A 12,860-nucleotide genomic window follows, 5' to 3' on the forward strand; every position below is an offset into this window, starting at 1 on the left:
AGTTAATGTAGAGACATGAAAAATATTTTTTGGAAAAGATCAAGTCAGACTTCTAGAGATGAAACGCCTCTGGTGAAAATATACTGTGTGGGATTAATGCTAGACTAGACATCGTTGATGAAAAGATTAGTGAACTTGAAGATACAGCAATAGAAGACATCTAAAAGGATAGGGGGAAAAAAGAAAACTGAACAGATTATCAGTGAGCTGTGGGGACACTTTTCAAGCAATCTAATACATTTAACTGGAATCCCTGGAGGAAAGGATAGAGAGGTGTTCAGAAAATTATTTGAGGAAATAAAGGATGAAAAATTTCTAAACTTTATAAAAGCTGCACCTACAGAGCCAAAAAGTTCAGTGAAACTCAAGTATGAAAAGCATGAAAAAAACTACACAAAGATATGTGCTTGTGCTCGGTTGCTCATCATGTCCAACTCTTTGTGACCCCATGGAATATAGTCTAGTAGGCTCCTCTGTCCATAGAATTTCTCAGGAAAGAATACTGGAGTGGGTTGCCATCTCCTCCTCCAGGGGATCTTCCTGACCCAGGGATCAAATGGACATATATAATAATCAGATTGCACAAAGTAAGTGATAAAGAGCAGTATTAGCCAGAGAAAAGAGATATTTTAGAAACTAAGATAATGTTGACATCAGATTTGTTATTGGGAACAAGACATGAGAGAATATAGTAGAATAATATCTTTTAATATACTTGAGAAATACTGTTGATTTCCAACATTATATGCAGCAAAATATTTTTCAAAAATGAAGACTCTTTCCCCGCCCCCCTACCTCAATATACAAGAGCTGAAAAAATTCACCAGGATACCTGCACCATAAGAAATGTTAAGGGAAAACCTTTAGGCATAAGAAAAATGACAAGAGACGGATATAATGAACCTACACAGAGTAGTGATGAATGCCAGAAATGGTAGGTATATATGGCTAAATATATAAAACCATTATCTTATTATTTAAATATCTTTAAAAGTTAATTTTCTGTTTAAAGAAAAATATTATCAGTGTATAATGGGGTTTACAAAATATGTAAAGAATAATATATATGACAACAATAGTATTTATACTATTGATCAGGAGAGAGAGAAAAGGTGATAACTTGTAGAAGTCTTATTGCATACATGAAGTAGTACAGTATCACGTGAATGTAGACTGTGATCATTGATCATTTAAAGATGTATAGTATAATAGTATAGGTGTATAGTATAGTATGGGCTTCCCTGGTGGATCAGACAGTAAAGAATCCACCTGCAATGCAGGAGATCTGGGTTTGATCCCTGGGTGGGGAAGATCCGGTGGAGAAAGGGATGGCAACCCACTCCAGTAATCTTGCCTGCAGAGAGCCATGAACAGAGGAGCCTGGTAGACTACAACCCATGGGATCGCAAAGAGTTAGATACGACCAATCAACTAAGCACACGCACATATAGTATAGTATAAACTCTAAATCAGCCACTAAAACAACAAAACAAGGAATACACTTAATAGATCACTTAATAAATCAACAAAGATGATAATTAATATCATTAAAAAGACGATCTAAAAGAAGGTAGAATAAGAGGAAAAAGGGAACAAAGAACAGATGGGATAAATAGAAAAAAAAAAAAAGATGCTGGGCTTAAAATTAACCACATCAAGCCACAGACTAGAAGGGAGTCATTACAAAGCATGTATCTAATAAAGGACTTCTATCCCGATTATATGAAGAACTCTCAAAATTCACTAAGAAAAAACATAGGCCAGTAAAATAACAGTTCACCAAAAAAGATGTGGATAGCAAATAAGCACTTTAAAAAAATAAAAAGCTTAACATCATTAATTATGAGGGAAATGCAAATTTAAACCATCATGACTAAATAATGACTGAAATTAAAAACACTTCCCCAAGTTTTGGGGAAGATGTGGAGGGACTGCACATGGGGATATAAAATGGTACCACCACCTTGGAAAATAGTTGGTCAGTTTCTTAGAAAGGTAGGCATACACCTGTCAAATGATCTAGCCATTCTTCTACCAAGCACAAATTATACATCCATAGAAGGCCTTGTATATCAAGGTTTGTAGCAGTTCAGTTTGTTAAAGTCAAAAAGTGGAGGGGAAAAAATGTCCATCAGCTGGTTAGTAAGTAAATGAATTGTGGTTTATCCATACAATGAAATGCTACTCAGCAGTAAAATAGTAATGACTTATTGATCTATGCAGCAACACAAATGAATCTCAAGTTATACTGAGTGAGAGAAGCCAGAGAAAATAGAATACATAGTGAATTATTCCATATATATAAAACATTAGGAAATGCAGACTAATCAATTAGGACTGAAATTCTGCTTGGGGGCAGGGAGGAGTGACAAGTGGCAGGAGGTGGGATTACCAAGGGGATGATGAGACTTTTGGAGGTGAAGGGTATGTTCATTATCTTGAATGTGATGTTTTCATAGATGTATTCGTCTGTCAGAACTTATCAGATTGTGCGCTTTAAATAAGCGTAGTTTATTACATGTCAGTTTTACCTAAAATTCTTCTCTTATATATATATATATATATATATATATATATACACACACACACACATATATATATGAAATCAAACCCTAGCGGTATATAGAATTATTTCATTTCTTTTTTCCAGTTTCATACTACAGTTGACCCTTGAACAATCCAAGTTTGAATTGCCTGGATCCCTACTTATACATGTTTGCTTTTTTTCCCACTAAATGCATACTACAGTGCTACACAGTCCACAGTTGGTTGAATCCTCGGAGGCAGGAGGACTCTTGCCTAAGGAGGGCCCACTAACTGTGAAATATATGGGGATTTTTGACTGCACCAAGGGTTAGTACCCCTAACCTCTGTGTTGCTCAGTGGTCAGTTGTTCTGTCATTGGACAGTTTGGTTATTTCCAATCTTTTGTTATTATAAGAAGGCTTTGTACATATATCTTTCTAGCATTTGTTATTCTGGTTCTAATATCTTTGAGACAGATCTTTAGAAGTGGGATTGTTGTGTCAGAGGTTATTACACAGGTAGTTTTGGGGAGATGTTGCTAGATTCTTGTTCATAGGGGTTTGTATCATTTTGTATAATGATCAGTAATGTATGAGAATACCCATTTCCTCTGCATTCTCTCACTAAAAGAGTATGTGTTAAATGTTTGGATTTTGCCAATAGAAGTGAGAAATGATATCTCAATATAGGTTTAATTTGTACTTCTTTTATTATGAGTGAGACAGAACATGTTTCCCTATGTCTGTGAGCTCTTCTCTTCCTACTTCTTTCCTGAGGACTATCTTCATTTTTTTCTGCAGGCTTGCTGGCCAGCTTCTCTATTTGTAAAGTTCTTTATTCTTTAGGAATACTAACCCTTTGTAATAAATTTCAAATAATTTTTTCCTCCGGTTTTCACTATCAAACTTTGCTTATTTTAGTCCAAGGGCTGGATGCTCTTTTTTTTTTTTTAATTTCTAAGTAATCAAGTTCACAAATCTTTTCCTTTAGATCTTGAGACATAATTAGGAATGTTTTCCTCACTCCTAGTAATCAAGAAAACTAACCAATTCAATCACATGTACCACAGCCTTGTCTAACTCAGTGACTATGAGCCATGCTGTGTAGGGCCACCCAAGACGGATGGGTCATGGTGGAGAGTTCTGACAAAATGTGGTGGTCTACTGGAGAAGGGAATGGCAAACCACTTCAGTATTCTTGCCTTGGGAACCCCAAGTATGAACATTATGAAAAGACAAAAAGATAGGACACTGAAAGATGAACTCCCCAGGTCAGTAGGTGCCCAATATGCTATTTCTGGAGTTATTTCTCCACTAACTCCAGAAAGAATGAAGAGACAGAGCCAAAGCAACAACAGCCAGTTGTGGATGTGACTGGTGATGGAAGTAATGTCCGATGCTGTAAAGAGCAATATTGTGTAGGAACCTGGAATGTTAGGTCCATGAATCAAGGGAAGGAAGAGGTCAAACAGGAGATGGCAAGAGTGAACATCGACATTTTAGGAATCAACAAACTAAAATGGACTGAAATTTCACTCAGATGACCATTATACCTACTACTGTGGGCAAGAATCCCTTAGAAGAAATGGAGTAGCCATCATAGTCAACAAAAGAGTCTGAAATGCAGTACTTGGATGCAATCTCAAAAATGACAGAATGACCTCTGTCTGTTTCCAAGGCAAGCCATTCACTATCACAGTAGTCCAAGCCTATGCCCCAACCAGTAAAGCTGAAGAAGCTGAATTTGAACAGTTCTATGAAGACCTACAAGACCTTCTAGAACTAACACCCAAAAAAGATGTCCTTTTCATTATACAGGACTGGAATGTAAAAGTAGGAAGTCAAGAAATACATGGAGTAACTAGCAAATTTGGCCTTGGAGTACAAAATGAAGCAGGGCAAAGGCTAATAGAGTATTGCCATGAGAATGCACTGGTCATAGCAAACACCCTCTTCCAACAACACAAGAGAAGACTCTACACGCGGACATCACTGGATGGTCAATACCGAAATCAGATTGATTATATTCTTTCCAGCCAAAGATGGAGAAGCTCTATACAGTCAGCAAAAACAAGACTGGGAGCTGACTGTGGCTCAGATCATGAACTCCTTGTTGTCCAATTCAGACATAAATTGAAGAAAGTAGGGAAAACCACTAGACCATTCACGTATGACCTTAATCAAATCCCTTACGATTATACAGTGGAAGTGAGAAATAGATTCAAGAGATTAGATCTGATAGACAGAGTGCCTGAAGAACTATGGACGGAGGTTCGTGACATTGTACAGGAGACAGGGATCAAGACCCATCCCCAAGAAAAAGAAATGCAAAAAGGCAAAATGGTTGTATGAGAAGGCTTTACAAATAGCTGTGAAAAGAAGAGAAGCGAAAGGCAAAGGAGAAAAGGAAAGATACATCCGTTTGAATGCAGAGTTCCAAAGAATAGCAAGGAGAGATAAGAAAGCCTTCCTCAGTGATCGATGCAAAGAAATAGAAGAAAACAATAGAATGGGAAAGACTGGAGATCTCTTCAAGAAAATGAGAGATACCAAGGGAATATTTCATGAAAAGATGGGCTCAATTAAAGACAGAAATGGTATGGACCTAACAGAAACAGAAGATATTAAGAAGAGGTGGCAAGAATACACAGAAGAACTGTACAAAAAAGATCTTCACGACCCAGATAATCATGATGGTGTGATCACTCACCTAGAGCCAGACATCCTGGAATGCGAAGCCTTAGGAAGCGTGACTATGAACAAAGCTAATGGAGGTGATGGAATTCCAGTTGAGCTATTTCAAATCCTAATAGATGATGCTGTGAAAGTGCTACACTCAATATGCCAGAAAACTTGGAAAACTCAGCTGTGGCCACAGGAAAAGGTGGCTGGAAAAGGTCAGTTTTCATTCCAGTCCCAAAGAAAGGCAATGCCAAAGAATGTTCAAACTACAGCACAATTTTACTCATCTCACACGCTGGTAAAGTAGTGCTCAAAGTTCCCCAGTCAGGCTTCAACAGTATGTGAACCATGAACTTCCAGATGTTCAAGCTGGATTTAGAAAAGGCAGAGGAACCAGAGATCAAATTGCCAACATCTGCTGGTATGACCTAAGTCAAATCCCTTATGATTATACAGTGGAAGTGAGAAGTAGATTTAAGGGACTAGATCTGATAGAGTGCCTGATGAACTATGGATGGAGGTTTGTGACACTGTACAGGAGACAGGGATCAAGACCATCCCCAAGAAAAAGAAATCCAAAAAAGCAAAATGGCTGTCTGAGGAGGCCTTACAAATAGCTGTGAAAAGAAAAGAAGTGAAAAGCAAAGGAGAAAAGGAAAGATATACCCAGTTGAATGCATAATTCCAAAGAATAGCAAGGAGAGATAAGCCTTCCTCAGCAATCAATGCAAAGAAATAGAGGAAAACAATAGAATAGGAAAGACTAGAAATCTCTTCAAGAAGATTAGAGATACCAAGGGAAAATTTCATCCAAAGATGGGCTCAATAAAGGACAGAAATGGTATGGACCTAACAGAAGCAGAAAATATTAAGAAGAGATGGCAAGAATACACAGAAGAACTGTACAAAAAAGATCTTCACAACCCAGATAATCACGATGGTGTGATCACTGACCTAGAGCCAGACATCCTGGAATGTGAAGTCAAGTGGCCCTTAGGAAGTATCATGACGAACAAAGCTAGTGGAGGTGATGGAATTCCAGTTGAGCTATTTCAAATCCTAAAAGATGATGCTGTGAAAGTGCTGCACTCAATATGTCAACAAATTTGGAAAACTCAGTAGTGGCCACAGGACTGGAAAAGGTCAGTTTTCATTCCAATCCCAAAGAAAGGCAATGCCAAAGAATGCTCAAACTACCACACAATTGCACTCATCTCACATGCTAGTGAAGTAATGCTCAAAATTCTCCAAGCCAGGCTTCAGCAATACATGAACCATGAACTTCCAAATGTTCAAGCTGGTTTTAGAAAAGGCAGAGGAACCAGAGATCAAATTGCCAACTTCTGATGGATCATGGAAAAAGCAAGAGAGTTCCAGCAAAACATCTATTTCTGCTTTGTTGACTATGCCAAAGCCTTTGACTGTGTGGATCACAATAAACTGTGGAAAATTCTGAAAGAAATGGGAATACCACACCACCTTACCTGACTCTTGAAAAACCTGTATGCAGGTCAGGAAGCAACAGTTAGAACTGGACATGGAACAACAGACTGGTTCCAAATAGGAAAAGGAGTATGTCAAGGCTGTATATTGTCACCCTGCTCATTTAACGTATATGCAGAGTACATCATGAGAAACGCTGGGCCAGATGAAGCACAAGATGAAATCAAGATTGCCGGGAGAAATATCAATAACCTCAGATATGCAGATGACACCACCCTTAGGGCAGAAAGTGAAGAAGAACTAAAGAGCCTTTTGATGAAAGTGAAAGTGGAGAGTAAAAATTTGGCTTAAAGCTCAACATTCAGAAAACTAAGATCATGGCATCCGGTCCCATCACTTCATAGGAAATAGATACGGAAACAGTGGAAATAGTGGCTGACTTTATATTTTTGGGCTCCAAAATCACTGCAGATGGTGATTGCAGCCATGAAATTAAAAGACGCTTACTCCTTGGAAGAAAAGTTATGACCAACCTAGACAGCATATTAAAAAGTAGAGACATTACTTTGTCACCAAAGGTCCGACTAGTCAAGGCTGTGGTTTTTCCAGTAGTCATGTATGGATGTGAGAGTTGGACTATAAAGAAAGCTGAGCGCCGAAGAATAGATTTCCTTTAGGATGGACAGGTTTGATCTCACAGTCCAAGGGACTCTCAAGAGTCTTCTTCAACACCACAGTTCTGGACTGTGGTGGAGCTCCACAGATGGACTGCAAGGAGATCCAACCAGTCCATCCTAAAGGAGATCAGTCCTGGGTGTTCATTGGAAGGACTGATGTTGAAGCTGAAACTCCCAGTATTTTGTCCACCTGATGCAAAGAGCTGACTCATTTGAAAAGACTCTGATTGAAGGCAGGAGGAGAAGGGGACGAGAGAGGCTGAGATGGTTAAATGGCATCACCAACTCAATGCACATGAGTTTGGGTAAAGTCAAGGAGTTGGTGATGGATAGGGAGGCCTGGCATGCTGCGGTTCATGGGGTCACAAAGAGTTGGACATGACTGAGCAACTGAACTACACTAAATTGCTTCTTGGAAGAAAAGTTAAGACAGCCTAGATAGCATATTAAAAAGCAGAAACATTACTTTGCCAACAAAGGTCTGTCTAGTCAAAGCTATGGTTTTTCCAGTAGTCATGGATAGATGTGAGAGTTGGACTATAAAGAAAGCTGAGTGCCAAAGAATTGATGCTTATGAACTGTGGTGTTGGAGAAGACTCTTGAGAGTCCCTTGGACTGTGAGGTCAAACCTGTCCATCCTAAAGGAAATCAGTCCTGAATATTCATTGGAAAGACTGATGTTTAAGCTGAAGCCCCAATACTTTGACCATCTATGCGAAGAACTGACTCATTTGAAAAGACCCTGATACAGGAAAAGACTGAAGGCGGGAGAAGGGGAGGACAGAGGTTGGATGGCATCACCGACTCAATAGATATGAGTTTGAGTAAGCTCAGGGAGTTGGTGATGTTAGGGAGGGCTGGAGAGCTGCAGTCCATGGGGTTGCAGTGAGTCGGATAGGACTGAGTGACTGAACTGAACTGACTAATCAAGAAATTCATCCGTATTTTTCTTGTACTTACTTGTTCTCATTTTTACATTCAGGTTTCTGACCTAGTTGGAATTTATCCTTGTGGACAGTGAGAAAAAAAAAAAAATCCCATTTTTATTATTTTCTACTTGGTTATCTAGGTATGTCAATGCCACTTGTTAAAAAGTTTGTTTTTCTCACAGCTGAATCTTACTGTACTATAAATTGCCAATGTAGTTCGGTCTATTTCTAAAAAATCTGTCCTGTTCCATGGTCTGTCTGTATGTATTCTTGGGCCAGTACCATACTTTTTAAATTATGGAGCATGCCTTTGCCCACTACCCCCGCTTCTATTTCTAGCTTTCCCTGCTTAATTGTTTTTCTGAATTGACTTTATATTCAACCCATAAACATACATATCTTTAAACATCTAAAAACGTCAGCCCCTCCACCCCTCAGGGTTAAATATTTTTATTATCTTCCACCCTTAGAACGCGATTTCCAGACTGTTGCTTGTCCTTTTCCACAAATCCTAAAACGGTAAAAAAGTGGGACTCAGAACTGACCCCGCTGGCATAAGTGTAATGACAAGATTCCCTAGAATTATATTTCTTAGAGGAGCATCAGCGAGAACGTGGGCGCATTACGAACATTAGGAAGCCTGAAAGGGAAAAAGTGAGCCGGAGACCGCAGAGGGCCGGGAAGGAACCTGGCCCTACGTCGCGGCCGAGGCGGAGGGTGGTCCGTCAGAGGGACCGGGAGCGGCTGGCGTCTCAGCACCTGGAGATAAAAGGGTCCAGTTCTGGGCAGGCGTGAATGGGCCACCTTTCTCCTTTCCCCCAGCCTCAGCTGATTGTCCTCGAAACTCCCGGGCCGAGGGAATCGCGCTTTCTCTCCCAGTTGCTGAGCCGTTCCGTCTCCCCTTCCTGTTACTCGGTGTCTTTGCTTTTCATCCCGCCCCGCTCGACCGGTGGTTTCTTCCGCCGTGGCCCCGCCCCCTGCAGGCCCGGCCCCCGTAGGCATCGGTACTTCCGCCAGGGGCCGTGTATTATGACGTGTTTTCTAGGAGGCGCGGGGCAAAAGTGCCAGCGGCCGAGGAAGGCGAAGTTCAGTCCGAGTTTCCGCCCCCTGAGCCGGGTCTTTTCCGAAGGAGGAAGCGGTGATAGGGGTTTTGGTGCTGTCCCACCGGGAAGCGTCGGCCGCGCTCCGCTGTCCCGTCACGATGGACTCAGTACCTGCCACTGTGCCTTCTGTTACCTCTTCCTCGGGGGACCCGGAGCTTCTGGGACCCCTGTCGGGGCTCTACGCAGCACTCATAGCCAGGCTCCTGGAGGTGACGGCCCTCTCCCCCAGCTCTGGCAGGCGGGTGGACGAGTTCTGAGCGGAGTGGGTGCCCTGACCGGGCGGAGGAGAAATAGTGTGTCAGCCGGGGGCGGGCAGGACGTTCCGGTCCTGTTTAAGGAGATAGTGGGGAATGTATTTAAGAAGGTTTTGTGGCGTTTTCATTTTTTAAAATTGAGTACTTATGATGTGGCAGGGAGTGTGTTGCTTTCGACTGTACTGCTGCTGCTGCTAAGTCACTTCAGTCGTGTCCGACTCTGTGCGACCCCATAGACGGCAGCCCACTAGGCTTCCCCGTCCCTGGGATTCTCCAGGCAACAACACTGGAGTGGGTTGCCATTTACTTCTCCAATGCATGAAAGTGAAAAGTGAAAGTGAAGTCACTCAGTCGTGTCCGACACTTCGCGACCCCATGGACTGCAGCCTACCAGGCTCCTCCGTCCATGGGATTTTCCAGGCAAAAGTACTGGAGTGGGTTGCCATTGTACAGTCGTGGTCAAAATAAGCGAGCATCACGTCCCTGCGGGTCCTTTTCACTTGACCCATGACACCGTTGGGGGATGGGGTCAGTACAACAGAAAATAGAAGCGGAGAGGAGTGTAATGCCCTGTTTGTAATGAAACAGAGTTTCTAGGAACCAGTTAAAATTCAGAGCGGTCTATCTAGACCAGTTATCAGGAACTGTTTGAGGTTTCTCAGTGTTTGTCTTTATGTAAGTAGAAAACAGTTAAGACTTAAGATCTCAGAGGAAAAGCTAATTGTTTGTGGTGTTCATTATCACTCTTGTTTTATTAGCACCCGTAAAAAACTTCTATAGTAATGTTTCGTTTTTTTTTTTTAATGTGGCTTCTCAAATCATACAAATCAACTAAGAGAAAAATGGTGATCCAGAGGGATTCTAGCTGTGTGTTGGGCAAAATGGTGTTTTGGAGACTGTTGCGAAATGGAAATATATGCGCCACATAAAGAGATTGAGATTTATAATGTTTAAAAAGACTTCAAGCAAACAGAAAAGAGGAGGCTGCCAATATCTTCTTTTTATTTAAGCAGTGGAAATACTGAAGAACGTTCAGGGAATCTCTGTCTAATGGAGATAGAATTAGATTTCTGTGGATGATTCTTTGTGATGCTTTATTGTAAATTCCTTTCAGGTTTCCCACTATTTCTAATGTTTCTCTTCCAGCTCCTTGCTACATTGCCTGATGATGTCCAGCCTGGGCCTGATTTTTATGGACTGCCATGGAAGCCTGTACTTATCACTGCCTCCTTAGGAATTGTTTCATTTGCCGTTTTCTTCTGGAGAACTGTCCTTGCTGTGAGTAAATTAATTTATACCTTTAGACTCATTAAAACAGGAGTATCACTGGCCCTTTTGCTTTTAATTACTGACTTGAACTCAAATGAATGCTTATAATCCACGCTAACATTATAAAATAATTCAGTGTAATCTTTGTTGGTAAAGACAGGTGAACAAGATGACATGTGTATAATCTCAGTGGGGAAACTTTAGTTTATAAATCAGAAGCCTTAAAAATGTTCATGTCCTTTTGTATAGTATAATACCATGTCAAGTAATCTATCCTAAAGAAATAACCAGTCATAAAATATATACAGGGTGTTAAAAATGGAACCATATTAATTAGAGTGGAAACTTGACAGAACCTAAATGATCTGTTGTGGGGGCAGGTTATTAAATTATCGTACATCCATATAATGAGATATTAGGCAGCTCTTAAAATTTATGTATTTCAAAGACACTGGGGCACAGAAAATGCTCACAATTCAATGTTAAGTGGAAGAAAGCCACAACCAAGACTTTATAGTGTAGATAAACTGTTTATTATGTAAAAAGGTATATATGCACAGAAGAAATGCTGCAAATGGTAAAAATATATATCAAAAATAATTTTTCAGTCTTTTTCCTTACATGTATGTTTCACATATTTTCTAATTTGATCATATGCTGTTGTGTTCAGAAAACATCTTTTTATTTGGAAATACAGATTACGTAGTGTCCAAAGACACCATTAAAATTTTTATTCCTTGGAGTCCTTTTCTGTGTGTAATTTGTCTTTCATGCTTATAGGTGTATGTATTCTCGTACAGATACATACTTAACGATTCTGTTTCATGGTCATCTAATGTAATTGGGGGAAAAGTCATTCTGTATAAATGACCTTTGCAGATGAAAAGGTTTCAGTTGGAGCTTAGCAGTTAAAGTGGCCAGAAGCATTTGATGCATGCATATCTTTCTAAAATTGAGTCTTCTGGTTTCCTAATTCTCTCAGACATATCACTGTTAATAAGCTTTCTCTCCTTGCACAAGTGATTGTAAAATGATTTTAAAACAAAGGTCTTTTGCCTGGATTGTTGTGAAGACCCCTTAAATCTCATGGGGCTTTTCTTCAGCTACAAGGAAAAAAGAGCGAGAACAGACAGCAAAAACATTTTCTATTTTCTAGTCTTGATTCTCCCATCTCAAAACCTCGGACGCAAGGTTGTGTAGGCTTTATGTGCTAACTGCTGCCCCACAGTCTCAACATTTGGGATCTCGTTCCGTACTCTCGTTGCCTGTTTCTTGCTTCTTCCTGCTTTCTCCTACCTATTGATTTGGGTGAGAGGAGGATAAAGGAAGCTTACTTTCTCATTAACAAGGCTGTGGCATTAGAGAAATTGTCATTAATTTCTGTGTTGAAACTGAATGTAGTTTCTTGTAGCTGCTGCTGCTAAGTCACTTCAGTCGTGTCCGACTCTGTGCGACCCCGTAGAAGGCAGTCCACCAGGCTCCCCCGTCCCTGGGATTCTCCAGGCAAGAACACTGGAGTGGGTTGCCATTTCCTTCTCCAATGCATTAAAGTGAAAAGTGAAAATGAGGTCGCTCAGTCATGTCCAACTCTGTGCGACCCCATAGACAGCAGCCCACTAGGCTCCTCCGTCCATGGGATTTTCCAGGCAAGAGTACTGGAGTGGGGTGCCATTGCCTTCTCCGAGTTTCTTGTAGAGAGCATCATTAAAATGGTGTTAGATACTATAATAATACTGAGATATCGTGGATGATTTGTGGACTGATCTGAGCATCTCATCACCATTTATGACGTTTGACAAAGGGAGTAGGTTACAGAGACATTCAGTATACTTTTTAAAAAAATTGAGTACTGTTTGGATTTTATTCTGTAATTCAGTGCTGACCCTAGGGGATGATTTAGAAGATACTGGCTGTTATTTCTCTTGTTGCTTGTGTATTTTCCTTTTGTTGTTGTTTAGTTGCTAAGTCTTGTCTGACT

The 12,860-nt window shown here is 40.5% G+C and overlaps 1 protein-coding gene across 7 annotated transcripts in view; it reads left to right on the top strand.

The window, feature by feature from the left end:
• MIA3 (MIA SH3 domain ER export factor 3) overlaps window positions 1–12,860 on the top strand; it is a 58,196-nt gene that overhangs the window by 26,586 nt on the left and 18,750 nt on the right. For 5 of the 7 annotated variants that reach the window (XM_061382262.1, XM_061382265.1, XM_061382264.1 and 2 more), the window contains exon 7: window positions 10,760–10,891. In XM_061382262.1, coding sequence (XP_061238246.1) covers window positions 10,760–10,891 — 132 coding nt within the window. Of the gene's footprint in view, window positions 1–9,457; window positions 9,569–10,759; window positions 10,892–12,860 lie in introns of those variants that run through there. The other 2 variants (XM_061382268.1, XM_061382269.1) reach the window with 1 other exon arrangement.

The sequence above is a fragment of the Bos javanicus genome, chromosome 16, assembly GCF_032452875.1.
Source record: "Bos javanicus breed banteng chromosome 16, ARS-OSU_banteng_1.0, whole genome shotgun sequence".
In the NCBI taxonomy this organism is placed as follows: domain Eukaryota; kingdom Metazoa; phylum Chordata; class Mammalia; order Artiodactyla; family Bovidae; genus Bos; species Bos javanicus.